Raw genomic sequence first — 16638 nt, 5'->3', positions numbered from 1 at the left:
CAGGGTGTTTAGGCGTGATAACGGGCATTCCCCGACCTAACTTCCCGGCGCGAGGATGTTTTTCCCGGCGCTAAGGGCAGAAAACAGCCTCGCGCCGAGACTTTTGTCGGATTTCTTCTCTCATCCCCGGAGGGATGAGAGAAGAAATCATTAGTCGGACTTGTCAGCGGGGTGTATTGAATAGCTCCGGGAGCTCACTCCCGGAGCTATTTACATCGCGCTGAATAGAATCGAGCCCAATGAGGGTCTGGACTTATGTATGCATTTTGCTTTTAATAGTAAAAAGTCCATTATATATAACATGCAAACAGCATGATTATCTTCAACTACCATGCAGCCTGTTTGGTGTGAATAATATTGGTGACTGGATTTTCTGGCTCAGTGCTTACATCTTTGATTTGTATAAAAGGGGTCAATTCAGAATGTTGCAATTAAAGGGAATACATCCCACTTACCCAAATAGGACTTGGTGGTATCATTGAATGTAACCCTGCTGATGGGATATCTGGAGCACTAAAATATGGCTCAATGTAACTATTTGCCTGTTAGGACGGCTATAACAAATACCAACAACGTTTACCATTAATCAACAGCAACCACTAACACAGTTGAATTGGACATTTTTTTTCCAAGTTTATACTTTTCCTCCTCACATAATTTACTGGACTGTTTAGAATATACATCTTATACAGTCAGGTCCATAAATATTGGGACATTGACAGAATTTTCAGATTTTGGCCTCTATTCACCACCACAATGGTTTTGAAATGAAACAAACAAGATGTGCTTTATCTGCAGACTTTCAGATTTAATTTGAGGGTAATTACATCCAAATCGGGTGAACGGTGTAGGAATTACAACGGTTTCAATATGTGCCTCCCACTTTTTAAGGGGCCAAAAGTAATGGGACTATCAACTCAGAAGCTATTTCATGGACAGGTGTGGGCTATTCCCTCATTATTTCATTATCAATTAAGCAGGTAAAAGGTCTGGAGTTGATTCTAGGTGTGACATTTGCATTTGGAATCAGTTGATGTCAACTCTCAATATGAGATCCAAAGAGCTGTCACTATCAGTGAAGCAAGCCATCATTAGGCTGAAAAATCAAAATAAACCCATCAGAGAGATAGCAAAAACATTAGGTGTGGCCAAATCAACTGTTTGGAACATTCTTAAAAAGAAAGAACGCACCGGAGAGCTCAGCAACACCAAAAGACCCGGAAGACCACGGAAAACAACTGTGGTGGATGACAAAAGAATTATTTCCCTGGTGAGGAAAAACCCCTTCACAACAGTTGGCCAAATCAAGAACACTCTCCAGGAGGTAGATGTATATGTGTCAAAGTCAATAATCAAGAGAAAACTTCACAAGAGTGAATATAGAGGGTTCACCACAAGATGCAAACCATTGGTGAGCCACAAAAACAGGAAGACCAGATTAGAGTTTGCCAAACAACATCTAAAAAAGCCATTACAGTTCTGGAACAACATCCTATGGACAGATGAGACAAAGATCAACTTGTACCAGAGTGATGGGAAGAGAAGAGTATGGAGAAGGAAAATAACTGCTCATGATCCAAAACATACCACCTCATCAGTGAAGCACGGTGGTGGTAGTGTCATGGCGTGGGCATGTATGGAACTGGTTCCCTTGTATTTATTGATGATGTGACTGCTGACAAAAGCAGAAGAATGAATTCTGAAGTGTTTCGGGCAATATTATATGCTCATATTCAGTCAAATGCTTCAGAACTCATTGGAAGGCGCTTCACAGTGCAGATGGACAATGACCCGAAGCATACTGCAAAAGCAACCAAAGGGGTTTTTTAAGGCTAAAAAGTGGAATGTTATGCAATGGCCAAGTCAATCCCCTGACCTGAATCCGATTGAGCATGCATTTCACTTGATGAAGACAAAACTGAAGGGAAAATGCCCCAAGAACAAGCAGGAACTGAAGACATTTGCAGTAGAGGCCTGGCAGAGCATCACCAGGGATGAAACCCAGTGTCTGGTGATGTCTATGCGTTCCAGACTTCAGGCTGTAATTGCCTGCAAAGGATTTGCAACAAAGTATTAAAAAGTGAAAGTTAGATTTAGGATTGTTTAGTTTGTCCCATTACTTTTGGCCCCTTAAAAAGTGGGAGGCACATATAGAAACTGTTGTAATTCCTACACCGTTCACCCGATTTGGATGTAATTACCCTCAAATTAAATCTGAAAGTCTGCAGTTAAATCACATCTTGTTTGTGTCATTTCAAAGCCATTGTGGTGGTGAATAGAGGCCAAAATATGAAAATTCTGTCAATGTCCCAATATTTATGGACCAGACTTTAAGTGCTGTGGACACAAGACTTTTTAAAAAGTGTTGAATTGGTTTGTGCTTTATATGATTTGTGTATTGGGTATTAACCCTATGATGTCAGTACATTTTTATATAATATATTTCAGCAGTTTATCAAAGCGCTCTTGTTTATTTTATTTTGTGTATACACACATTGTGACCATTTCTACTATGCAGTCAATGGTGTCACTTTAACAAAGTCAGCGATTCGTGCTTTAAACAGAGTAGACACCTATGCAATTATCGGGCGGATCGCCCCGATAAATACATAGGTGTGTGCACAGGAGCGTCAGTGAACGCTCCTGCAACGGACGCATCCCTGCGAAGAATGTACACATTGAGCTAAACATAGCTCAGTGTGTACAGGGTGCACACTGATCAGATCATCGCTACGATGATCACGGTGTTTATCTGATCTGCGGAGTGATCTGCACAGTGTACCAGGCATGTCCGTAGTGCATTTATATTCCGAAACTTGATTCAGCTGGCACAATGACTGTCTCCACTGTGTGTAGATGACTGGTGTTACTTAATATCAATGGCAGAGTACTTTATGTAGCTTTGTTTTTAAAGGACCCCCAAATTAAGGGTGGGATTAAATAATAATGAAGGGATTGGGTGATTAAAAGTGATTCCCTTTGACTCATACAGGTTATCCTAGATCAGCCATATCTATGCCAGAGATGCATTATGTATAGTGACAGTGCTTTTCTTTATTCCTGTACAGAGGCAGAGTGTCCTTACCTAAACTCTACTTTTTATAGCATTAAATGTTTTTTCATTATGTCTGTCCGATTGATGTGGCTCTGCTTGAAATGTGAATTGAAAATAAATTAAGTTAAAGTTTTATTCATCTTGGCTAGAAATGACAGCGTGATCACCATTCGTTTCATTTTTACTAGAATCTGGGGGAAACAACAGCAGATGTATAGTCCGCTAACCACCAGTTATACACAAAGCATGATAAAGCATTTCTGTGCAATTAAATGCTGGTGATGTCACAAACTTCTACAGTTCAGGGTGGACAACATAAAGATATTATTTTCATTATGCTGACATTTTCTTCTGGCACAAGTTATTTTATTTCTAACAAAGTGTCACATTTCTAGGAATTTATGCATGGGTTTGTAGGAATTAAATATGTGGAGTTATCCCACTAAAAGCGTGAAGTGTTAATAAAACTGGCCTGATAAATAGAAAGGTATCAGGATGGAAGATCGACAGTCAATATGTCGACACCAGACGGTGGACAGGCAATAGGTTGAAAAGGTCGACAGGGTCAATCGGTTGACTGACACATTGTCGACAGTGCAGAAGGTCGACAGGGTTAAAAGGTTGTCAGGTTAAAATTGTCAACACACAAATGGTCGACACATAATTGGTTGACATGTTTTTTCAACATTTTTAAGGTTAGGGTGATGGTTAGGCACATGTGGGAGGGTTAGGGTTAGGCTGCCGAAGGGAACAATTAGGGTTAGGCACTAGGTGGAGGGTTAGGCTAGGGTTAGGCACCAGGGGGAGAAAGGTTAAGGTTAGGCACCAGGGGGAGGGTTAGGCACTAAGAGGAGGGTTAGGGTTTGGCACTAGGGGGAGGGTTAGGCTAAGGTTAGGTTTAAGGGGGAGGGTTAGGCACTAGGGCAGTGTTGGCTAACCTTGACACTCCAGCTGTTATGGAACTACATAACCCAGCATGCACTGCTACAGTTTTGCTATTAGGGCATGCTAAAACTGTGGCAGGGCATGCTGGGATATATAGTTTCACAACAGCTGGAGTGTCAAGGTTAGCCAACACTGCACTAGGGGAAGGGGCTAGGGTTAGGATAAGGTTAGGTTTAGGCATTAGGGGGAGGGTTAAGGTTAAGGCACCAGAGGGAGGATTAGTGTTAAATTACAAAGAAAAAAAACATGTGACCATTTTTGTGTTAACCATTTGTGTGTCGATCATTTGAACCTGTCGACCTTTTAGCCCTGTGGACCTTCTGCACTGTCGACCATTGTCAGTCGACCTTTTGGCAAATGGTCAAATTTTTGTCCATATCGGCCTATTGCCTGTCGATCTAGACACTGTCAATTTATTACACTACAACCAAATAGAAATGGTTAGGACAAGAAAAGTAGGAAACAGTTTATATAAGAAATGAGTTGCTGGGATCCAGGGCCAGATTGATAATGGGGCGGATGGAGCTACAGCTCCAGGCCCCCTTTCAAAATAGGCCCATAGCTTCTGCTGTGCCCTGTACACAGGATTTTTTTTTTCCTGCCACAGCAGCATCTAGTGTCTGTGTGAGGTTCTGCTCCCCCAACCGAGGGTCGCTAAACCCCTTCCCACCCCGTGCGCGGAGACAGATTAAATACAGCCGCATATATTAAACAGATGGCGGCGCAGATCAAGGCTTTAATTGCCCTCCCTGTGCCGCATGCGCATAGTGGCTCGGCGCAGTGAGAACTGTACTCATGGCGTGCAACGTCACATGTCCCCCTGTCACCGGTCCACGTCCAGAAAGAAGCGTCCCGGCGTGTCCTTCCAGTGAGCTCCGTGAGGGCTGCCCAGCTGCGAACTGTCCTCCTGATGTATCAGACTGGGACTGTCGTTATCCTGCTGGTCCCTGGCTGCTGCTGATCAGGGTCACAGAGCAGAAGTTTTGCTGGCTGCTACAGTGCTATTAGTTACCAGGTACTACAAGCTGTAGTAACATGTAGGATGTATGTATATACATGTATGATGTATGTATATACATGTATAGATATATGTATTTGTAGTATATGTGTGTATATATATATATATATATATATATATATATAAAAACATATACACATACAGTATTTATACATATACGTTATATGTGTGTGAGTATGTATATATATTTATATATATATATATATACACACACATATATATATATATATATATATATATACACACATGTGTGTGTGTGTGTGTGTATATATATATATATAATATGTATGTATATATATATATAAAGCATGTATGTGTGTATATATATATATATATATATATATATATTATATATGTATATATCTATATATATATATATAAAGCATGTATGTGTGTGTGTGTGTGTGTGTGTATATATATATATATATATATATATATATATATATTTTTTTTTTTTTTTTCTAGTTCTCTTTTTTAAAATATGTGGAAACTGCAATTTAAGGGCAGATTAAAGTATGCCTCAGATGTACCAAATCAGGAAAAAAGGAGATATATCCTTCCGCCGGGTCAGGCAGCAGCCGCCCCACCTACTATAGGGCTGCCCTGCCATAGAGGGATCTTGCAATCCCACGCTGGTGTGCTAAAGGATGTCCAAAAATGCTTTACGGCCTTTGCCAAAAGAGGAAAGCAGTAGCCACATGGCGGTCCGTAGAAAGAAGTAAAGTGATCGCGTATATGTTCTAATGCTTTATCGTGTATACGTTCACTTTACTTCTTCCTGATCGCCAGGACAGGCTCTTATGAGAACCCTTGTCCCAGCAATTAAAATGGATACATCCGAGCAGAACACATATTTTAATAGATATGCCCCTATAGCTATTAGTAAGGTAAGGTCTCTTTTTTCTTTTTACATAGAGAAATTTCCCATTCACGACATCACTAAGTTACCCATATGCTATTTAGTAGAGGGATTACACATTTACATAATCATTAAGTGACATTTTTTATTTTTTGTTACAGTCAAGTTAAAAAGTAGTGTTTCCCTTTGTTGATTTGTAGACTATCATATTAAGCGAAGAATGGAAAGACATTGAGGTTTTGAAGGTAGGCACTAGTCACCCCCCTCAGCAGAGTCCACACCACCTATGCGGACCACATTTCCACAAGACTGGTCTCGCACTCCATATAACTTGTGAAACTCCCATGGCGCTGGTCACACCCTCTGCAGCAGCACACAGTTGACCCTTCATAGATTTCAGCTCCAGGCCTATGTGGACCTTAATCTGGCACTGCTGGGATCACAAATTGGATCAATACGTGATATAGAAGTATGGGATGCTTTGCAGAATATATCAAAGTGTGTCTGTAAATGGTAGTTGGTACAGGACAATGTACTGCAAAGTAATTATACAAAAAGTAAATACAGAATGTAAATATGTTCTAGGTGATACTGACAAATAGAGTCATTTGTCCACTTCCTGCAAAAAGAAGTAAATCCAGTGGACATCTAACCTCTTCTTTATTTTACTTCTCTTGTAGCCTGTGGCACCATCATGGATCCAATGCTTCTTTGCATTGGGGCAGATATCCCTATTTAGGGAGCTGCACAAATGAAAGGACTGCTTATGACGCTAAGTAGTAAGGTCTGTTAAAGAAGTGATAGAGGACATTCCATATTATTTATTTTTACACATGCTGACAGGTGATATACAGTAGCTCATACTGCCTGCAGTTTGAGCTCTTTCGCCTCTCAGAAGCACTTAAATTTTTCTTAATGGCTAAAAGTCAGGAAAGTGATTCTTAATATGGCACTTTGGAAAATGGCGCTTTTCCAGCAGTTTGCTATTGATATGTTCTTTAACACATGTGTGGCTTTCAAATCACAGCATCCCTTTTTCCTTAACCATTTAACTGACAATTTTTTTATTTTTTTTTTACAGAACTGCTCAGAATTTTATATATATATATATATATATATATGTGACCAGCCCATGAAGAGGGCATAATTAGCACTTGACCATCTTTAATATGCGTCAAACAAGGTGTATTGTGTGTCATAACTCCAGCATATACAGGACCAGCGATCACAGTAAGCAGTAGGGCCATCCTGTCTGAAATAAATGTTTTTATTTCAGATGTGGGAACCATTCCAGAGCACTGGAGCAAGTCCGGGAGTCTGGGGGAGCAGCAGAAGAACCTAGCACTGCTCTGGACATATATGTACATATTGGTCTCCTTATGTCCTGTATAGTATATTATTATACAGTATGACTTATTAACCGTATGATGGTCTATAGCAGTGCACCCCTAACAGTGCATGTTTTCCAGATCTCCTAGTTGGTGCACGGGTGTATTTATTACTGGCTGACACATGTTAAAAGCTCCACAGGTGGTGCTAATTATTTTCATTCAATATACTAAGAAGAACATGTAGCACTAGTCAAATTCTCTTATATTACTATTTTTACTATTTCTAGTGTGGCCATGGTGTGGGCTAGGGAGGGGGTTTCCAGGAAACCAGACCCCTTCCCCACTGCATTTGCCTATGCCTTAATAGTATAAATAATCCCTGTTATATAAAATACCCCACATCCCGTAAAATTCACCGTCCTTCTCTCCCTCTATCCTGTGACCAGTTTAATCTTTTTTTTATTATTATTTACCCCCCTACAATATCATATGGTTTTATTTTATCCTTCCCCCACCCCCACTTATGCTAGATCCTCTGCAGGAGCTACCCTCTAACCTCCATGGGCAACCCCCCATGTGCTGCTTTCCCCTCCTCGCACCTTTGTCCACCGGTGCATGAGCTCCCGAGTACCATTTGCATAACATTCTGGGGCGCAGTTCTGTGATGTCAGCAGTCACAGACCACCGCAGAAGAGTACAGCCGGGGCACAGACTGGGACGGCACAGTCGTATGATAGGCGACCTTGCCAGCAGAAGCACAGCTGGCTCCGGCCGCATCACAATCAGTGTCACCAGGTAAGTGGTTAACAAAAAAACCTCTCCTTAATATATTTCCCCCAAAGCTTTATGCATGTCTGGTGTGTCATATATCCTGTCGCTACACTCACTTTCCTTGATGTTCTTGCAGGACCTGGTAAATACTGATCTGGAAAGTTTCATTGTCAAACCGCTCTCGAATATAATCTTTATATATCCTGAATTCAGCTGCTGTTACAGCTTCACCCTCAGGGATTTTAGCGAGGTCAAACCGGAACTCCCGATGATGACGTCTCCGATGGAAAAACTCTTTATCATGTTCCACTGCAAGACAAGAAAACCACAGACTAAATATTTATTATGTCCTATTTGGTTTGTGTCAATTATATACATTTTACAGATTTCACATACAACGTTTCAGCTACAGCCATAGAATGTTATTTGGACAACAGTTGGCGAATGGTAAATTGCATATAATTCAATATATAATTAAGAAACTTGATGGGTCGTGATATAGGCATGCTTGAATTTACCATTCAGCAAACCTATGCCGAGGGTCGGTTCCTACCCTGTCTTGGTACATGCATCATATGTTTTTAGCTCTTATATCAGTAAATAATTTTTTAATGATGAAAATAAAATATCAACTCACATGAGTTTATCAGAGGAAGGGACAGTACCACCTGTATTTGCTTTCTAATCAAAGAAAATGCTCTGTGCAAAAGAGTTGTCACTAGCGAACAGGCACTTTGTACCAGTGACATTTTTCCTGATGACTCCAGTTGTGATAATCTGGCCCAGAATAACGGTGAGCAATCAGACAGTCCACAGGGACAGTCAATAGTGTAAGAAAAGGTAGCACTACTTGGAAATAATTGTCAAAGAAGTAGACAGATCTGGATAATGCAGTAACATCGTGAATTACCTTTTTAAATATTCTTTTTAAGAACTGGTTTGCCTGTGATGTAAAATGTTTGTGCAAAGTGTTAGTAAATGTCTTTAATTTGTCACTAAATAAAACAATAAAATGCACTGTGCATATGTATTTTGAGTCAAACTTACTGCCCTTTGAAAGGCATGAGGACATAACTCACAGTGAGCGAACACTAAACCCAGTGGCGTAACTAGGGCAGGGCGAGCGAGGCATGTGCCCTGGGCGCAGTGGGACCGGCGGCGCGGGGTGGGCACCGCTGGCCATAGTACCGGCCCGCCCTAGTTAGCCAGTGTAGCGCCTACCGCAGTGAGTGCGGTCAGCGCTACACATTTACACAGGACCCGCGCTAGGTTTCCAGCGCCGGCCCTGTGCTCAACAGCCGAGCCCCTTTCCTCCCCCTGAGCGCTTGCCAAATAGCGCCAGGAGGAGGGTGGCAGACGGGCTCATGCTGTGCATAGCACACACATCGCCGCTAGCGCTGGCGGTGATGTGTGTGTTAACCAGCAGCCAATGAGAGTCAGACAGACTCTCATTGACTGCTGCAGGCCCACTGCAAGAGCCGGCTCCCTTCCGGCTCCTGCAGTGGGTAATGGGAGAGACGTCTTGACGTCTCTCCCATAATGCAAAGCGCACCAGCCCGGGAGGACTGACGTGCAGCGGGACCAGTGGCTGGAGCATGGATTCAGGTAAGTGTATTTTTTTTTTTGTGTAACTTGTGTGTCTGCACTACGGGGAAGGGGGGGAGATACTACTACTACTAATACTACTGGGGCCACCATTATCGGGGGGGAGATACTGCTACTACTGGGGGCACCATTACTGGGGGGGGATACTACTGGGGGCACCATTATTGGGGGGGGGAGATACTACTACTACTACTGGGGGCACCATTACTGGGGGGGAGATTCTACTACTACTACTGGGGGCACCATTATTGGGGGGGAGATACTACTACTACTGGGGGCACCATTATTGGGGGGGGGGGGAGATACTACAACTACTGGGGGTACCATTACTGGGGGGGGATACTGCTACTACTACTAGGGGCACCATTATTGGGGGGGAGATACTACTACTACTGGGGGCACCATTATTGGGGGGGAGCTACTACTACTACTGGGGGCACCATTACTGGGGGGGACTTCTACTGGGGACTACAACTGTGGGGGCTACTACTGGGGGCACTGCATCGGGAGGGGGAACCTCTACTGGGGACTACTACTGGGGGGGAAACTACTAGTGGGGGCACTATATAAGGGGCTTTCTACTAGGGGACCCACTACTGGGGGCACTGGATAGAGGGGATCACTACTGGGGGCCTGCATAAGGGGGACCACTACTGGGGGCCACTGCATGGGGGGGCTACTACTGGGGGCACTATATAAAGGGCACTGCATAAGGGGGTACCACTATTGGGTTGACTGCTACTGGGGGCACTATATAAGGGGGACCACTACTGGGGGCACTTCATAGGGGGGACCATTACATGGGGCACTGCATAAGGGGGATCACTACATGGGGCACTGCATAAGGGGGACCACTACTGGGGGCACTGAATACGGGGAACTAATGAGGGGCTGCATAAGGGGGACCACTAATGGGGGCACTGAATAAGGGGAACTAATGGAGGGCTGCATAAGGGGGACCACTACTGGGGATGCTGTACAAGGGGCACTACTATGGGCCTACATAAGGGGGACCACTACTGGGGGTACTGTATAAGGAGCACTACTGGGGTTAAGGTGCATATGGAAAGGAATGTTCAGAGTGATGATAAAGGGGTGTGTGTCATGTTGACACGCCCCATTTTAAAGTGACCACGCCCATTTTTGCCGCACGCGACTTTGGCGTGCACATAGAGGGGGGGGCCTCCATTTTTAAATTTGCTCCAAACACCCTAGTTACGCCACTGACTAAACCTAAGTGGGTAAGATCGTTATAGCCCTGCTTTGCTGTGACTGTCTAAACCTGGAGGCACAAGCTGCAGTATTGCTGCCAATATCAGTCAATCGGGCCGGTATAGCACCATGTTGCCTCACAATTACTGCAATACCCATTAGTGATCATATTAAAAATTAATGGACACATTGATTTGGATTCAGATGTGCACACACCACTATCGATGCTGCATGCAAGTGGCCAACATTTTCAGTCTGCAATGCACATTAGTACAGGTCACAATGCGCATTCATCCCGATGGTTATTGCTCTAAGACACAGAAGGGATTTGGACACAGAGAGCCGCAATTTTGAAGGGCATTTCTGGGTAGTAACAGGGGTTAACTAGATACGACCATGTCGTGTAAACTCACTGCGCCTTAAGCACTGTCACAAAACAACCATGTTCAAACAAATAATCTGTGCCTCCATAGGGCTGTTTGATGTTGTGACCGATGTGTCCGATGGTTCATCTTAATATTCATGGTGGCGGATTAGCGCTGCTTTACAAATACCGTTGGCCGTGGCATTAACATAAAGATGAAGTCACTGTGCGACAAAAGACACAGTCGCGGCTGTAATAGCGAGCACCTCTGAATCAGGTCCAGAAAATGATTGTTATTAGCCCAGGGGGTAGATTTACTAAAGCTTCTAAAATAGACAAGTTGAGGTGGTGCACATGGTAACCAATCAGGTTCTGTCTCTCAATGTCTATAATGCAATAGAGAAACAAAAGCTAGAATCAGATTGATTGCTATAGGTGTAAAATATGACAGGTGTTATAGAGGTAGAGGATGAATATGTTTGCGCGTTACCAGGTAGGGGTGAAGCCCTTTGTCTTGTTTTGGTTCACCTTTTCCTCTTGTTTTACCAGAGAGGTAAGGAGAGTCAGACACAATGATCAAATCCCTTTTTAAATAGAATTTTCTTTATTTGAGGAAGGGAATATTATCTCTGAATTAAGTTGGATAATGCAATGTACATAAACAGTTATATCTCAATGCATTGCTTTCAATTGTATCAAACATTCAACATTTATTTATATTTATAAAATGGTGTAGTATGTATTGGACACAGATCACATGACAGTGCATTATTTCCCAACAACCGCACACCTCCCACCGTAACCACACGCCTGATCTGCTTCCCACTGTCATCAAAACCTCATCACAAAGTTACAGCTGTATCACTCCACAAGTGCAAACAATAACATCTCTCACAAAGACACTGCTCACAGAAAAACAGCACATTACTGCCTCACTGACAGACATACACATTTCTGACTGAAAAATTTCAAGAAATTTCAAAATTACTATGTAATTCAAAAGACCTGACATCAATCCTCACCAAATATTACTGGTATAATTGTGATCTGGACTTACCTGAGCAGCCACTTCAGAATACAGCACAGCAAACAGTGAGTAGACGTGCCAGCCCTGACCCTGAAGAAGCATTAATCACTTCCTGCCTATATAATTCATGTTTTTTTCCAAAATTAACCACTCTTAAAGTGACAGTAGTCAATAACTATTTTAACAGCCTGTTTTATTAATTTACACTGTTGTTCAGTTAAATGTGTATTCATTAAAAATTATTAAAATTAAACAGTCTATTCTGAATTATTTTTATCTCCTATTCTGCATCTGATTCACCCTACATCATTCTCCACGTAGAAATATTTTGTCACAACAGGGACCACTATACCAGATAGATATACCACTCTTGGGTTTGCGGTCACACTCGGATATACGCACGCCTTGGGTGGTTGCATACAAGGCATGTATTTTTTAGAGTGTGACCACACACCCAAGTATTTATTAAGCAGGAACTATGGAACTTGTACTATAAGAATGACATCACTGTCCCTTAATTCCACATCTTATAAATTAGATACAAACTCTGTAGGAAGCAGAATAAAGCTAAATTTGTAAAAATATATAAACTTCCTTCACCATAACAAAGTAACTTTTCATTAGTGAATAGTACACCCTATCCTATCCCTTCCTCTAAACTGTATATTTTCTACCACTTTTAATAAACAATTCTAATTAAATTCCTCATAAAAACACTATAATAACTTCCCCTAAAGGCATTTACACTTTCTGGCCAGGTACCCTTGTGCACATATACCGTCAGTTATTATATTTCTATTCCCAGGTATTAGCAGTAGCAGAGGTGACGTCACTGTCCCTTAGCTGAGGCAATATACTGAAGCTGAATATTACCAGTAGCAGAGGTGACATCACTGTCCCTTAGCGGAGACAATATACTGAAGCTAAATATTAGCAGTTGCAAAGGTGACGTCACTGTCCCTTAGCTGAGACAATATACTGAAGCTGAATATTAGCAGTAGCAGAGGTGACATCACTGTCCCTTAGCTGAGGCAATATACTGAAGCTAAATATTAGCAGTAGCAGAGGTGACGTCACTGTCCCTTAGCTGAGACAATATACTGAAGCTGAATATTAGCAGTAGCAGAGGTGACGTCACTGTCCCTTAGCTGAGACAATATACTGAAGCTAAATATTAGCAGTAGCAGAGGTGACGTCACTGTTCCTTAGCTGAGACAATATACTGAAGCTGAATATTAGCAGTAGCAGAGGTGACATCACTGTTCCTTAGCTGAAACAATACTGTATACTGAAGCTAAATATTAGCAGTAGCAGAGGTGACGTTGCTATGGTGAATACTTGAATGGTGCAAACGCAGGCTTCTAAATTTTTTCTGCAGTTGACTTATCTTAATTTTCTAAGGATTGATTAACTGGAGTGGTAATAACTTCTAAGGTGCATACACACTAGACGATATGCTCCCTGAGCGATATCGTCTAGTGTGTCCCCGGCAGGCTGTGCTCAATGTCGTTCATGACATTGAGCACAGCCGCTGAACGATATCATTAGCGATATCGTTCAGCGCCGGGCTCTCTCACCCATTCCCTGACATGCAGCAACCTGACGAGGTCGTCAGGTTGGCCTGCATGTCAGCCCAATGAACGAGGATGACGAACGACCCGCGGGAACGCGCGTCGTCGTCATCGTTCATCTTTTTTGTGTTAAACATGGACGATAAAGTGGACGACTGAACGATAACGATATCGTTATTGTTCAGTCGTCCACTTTAATCGCCCAGTGTGTACGCACCTTAAAGCTTCAAATGTAAACCGAGTCCAAATTTCTTACCAAATCCTGTCACTGTCCCTTAGCTGAGACAAAGTACTGAAGCTGAATATTAGCAGTAGCAGAGATGACATTACTGTCCCTTAGCTGAGCCAATACTGTATACTGAAGCTAAATATTAGCAGTAGCAGAGGTGACGTCACTGTCCCTTAGCTGAGACAATATACTGAAGCTGAATATTAGCAGTAGCAGAGGTGACATTACTGTCCCTTAGCTGAGGCAATATACTGAAGCTAAATATTAGCAGTAGCAGAGGTGACGTCACTGTCCCTTAGCTGAGGCAATCTACTGAAGCTGAATATTAGCAGTAGCAGATGTGACATCACTGTTTCTTAGCTTAGACAATATACTGAAGCTAAATATTAGCAGTTGCATAGGTGACGTCACTGTCCCTTAGCGGAGACAATATACTGAAGCTAAATATTAGCAGTAGCAGAGGTGACGTCACTGTCCCTTAGCTTAGACAATATACTGAAGCTGAATATTAGCAGTAGCAGAGGTGACATTACTGTCCCTTAGCTGAGGCAATCTACTGAAGCTGAATATTAGCAGTAGCAGATGTGACATCACTGTTTCTTAGCTTAGACAATCTACTGAAGCTAAATATTAGCAGTTGCATAGGTGACGTCACTGTCCCTTAGCGGAGACAATATACTGAAGCTAAATATTAGCAGTAGCAGAGGTGACGTCACTGTCCCTTAGCTGAGACAATATACTGAAGCTAAATATTAGCAGTAGCAGAGGTGACGTCACTGTCCCTTAGCTGAGACAATATACTGAAGCTAAATAGTAGCAGTAGCAGAGGTGACGTCACTGTCCCTTAGCTGAGATAAGATACTGAAGATGAATATTAGCAGTAGCAGAGGTGACATCACTGTCCCTTAGCTGAGGCAATATACTGAAGCTGAATATTAGCAGTAGCAGAGGTGACATCACTGTTCCTTAGCTGAAACAATACTGTATACTGAAGCTAAATATTAGCAGTAGCAGAGGTGACGTCACTGTTCCTTAGCTGAGACAATATATTGAAGCTAAATATTAGCAGTTGAATAGGTGACGTCACTGTCCCTTAGCTGAGGCAATGTACCCGAGCTAAATATTAGCAGTAGCAGAGGTGACGTCACTGTCCCTTAGCGGAGACAATATACTGAAGCTAAATATTAGCAGTAGCAGAGGTGACATCACTGTTCCTTAGCTGAGCCAATACTGTATACTGAAGCTAAATATTAGCAGTAGCAGAGGTGACATCACTGTTCCTTAGCTGAGACAATATACTGAAGCTAAATATTAGCAGTTGAATAGGTGACGTCACTGTCCCTTAGCTGAGGCAATATACTGAAGCTGAATATTAGCAGTAGCAGAGGTGACGTCACTGTCCCTTAGCTGAGACAATATACTGAAGCTGAATATTAGCAGTAGCAGAGGTGACATCACTGTCCCTTAGCTGAGGCAATATACTGAAGCTAAATATTAGCAGTAGCAGAGGTGACGTCACTGTCCCTTAGCTGAGACAATATACTGAAGCTGAATATTAGCAGTAGCAGAGGTGACGTCACTGTCCCTTAGCTGAGACAATATACTGAAGCTAAATATTAGCAGTAGCAGAGGTGACGTCACTGTTCCTTAGCTGAGACAATATACTGAAGCTGAATATTAGCAGTAGCAGAGGTGACATCACTGTTCCTTAGCTGAAACAATACTGTATACTGAAGCTAAATATTAGCAGTAGCAGAGGTGACGTTGCTATGGTGAATACTTGAATGGTGCAAACGCAGGCTTCTAAATTTTTTCTGCAGTTGACTTATCTTAATTTTCTAAGGATTGATTAACTGGAGTGGTAATAACTTTAAAGCTTCAAATGTAAACCGAGTCCAAATTTCTTACCAAATCCTGTCACTGTCCCTTAGCTGAGACAAAGTACTGAAGCTGAATATTAGCAGTAGCAGAGGTGACATTACTGTCCCTTAGCTGAGGCAATCTACTGAAGCTGAATATTAGCAGTAGCAGAGGTGACATCACTGTTCCTTAACTGAGCCAATACTGTATACTGAAGCTAAATATTAGCAGTAGCAGAGGTGACGTCACTGTCCCTTAGCTGAGACAATATACTGAAGCTGAATATTAGCAGTAGCAGAGGTGACATTACTGTCCCTTAGCTGAGGCAATATACTGAAGCTAAATATTAGCAGTAGCAGAGGTGACGTTGCTATGGTGAATACTTGAATGGTGCAAACGCAGGCTTCTAAATTTTTTCTGCAGTTGACTTATCTTAATTTTCTAAGGACTGATTAACGTGAGTGGTAATAACTTTAAAGCTTCAAATGTAAACCGAGTCCAAACTTCTTACCAAATCCTGTCACTGTCCCTTAGCTGAGACAATATACTGAAGCTAAATATTAGCAGTAGCAGAGGTGACGTCACTGTCCCTTAGCTGAGACAATATACTGAAGCTGAATATTAGCAGTAGCAGAGGTGACATTACTGTCCCTTAGCTGAGGCAATATACTGAAGCTAAATATTAGCAGTAGCAGAGGTGACGTCACTGTCCCTTAGCTGAGGCAATCTACTGAAGCTGAATATTAGCAGTAGCAGATGTGACATCACTGTTTCTTAGCTTAGACAATATA

At 42.3% G+C, this 16638-nt stretch overlaps 1 protein-coding gene across 1 annotated transcript in view; it reads right to left on the bottom strand.

The window, feature by feature from the left end:
- The window catches only part of BMP7 (bone morphogenetic protein 7), a 105082-nt gene that overhangs the window by 29629 nt on the left and 58815 nt on the right, over nt 1-16638 (bottom strand). The window contains exon 2 of the mRNA XM_088467176.1: nt 8096-8288. Coding sequence (XP_088323302.1) covers nt 8096-8288 — 193 coding nt within the window. The remainder of the gene's footprint in view (nt 1-8095; nt 8289-16638) is intronic.

The sequence above is a fragment of the Taudactylus pleione genome, unplaced genomic scaffold (assembly GCF_031769625.1).
Source record: "Taudactylus pleione unplaced genomic scaffold, aTauple2 ptg000069l, whole genome shotgun sequence".
In the NCBI taxonomy this organism is placed as follows: Eukaryota; Metazoa; Chordata; class Amphibia; order Anura; family Myobatrachidae; genus Taudactylus; species Taudactylus pleione.
This window is presented reverse-complemented; position numbering and strand designations above follow the sequence as displayed.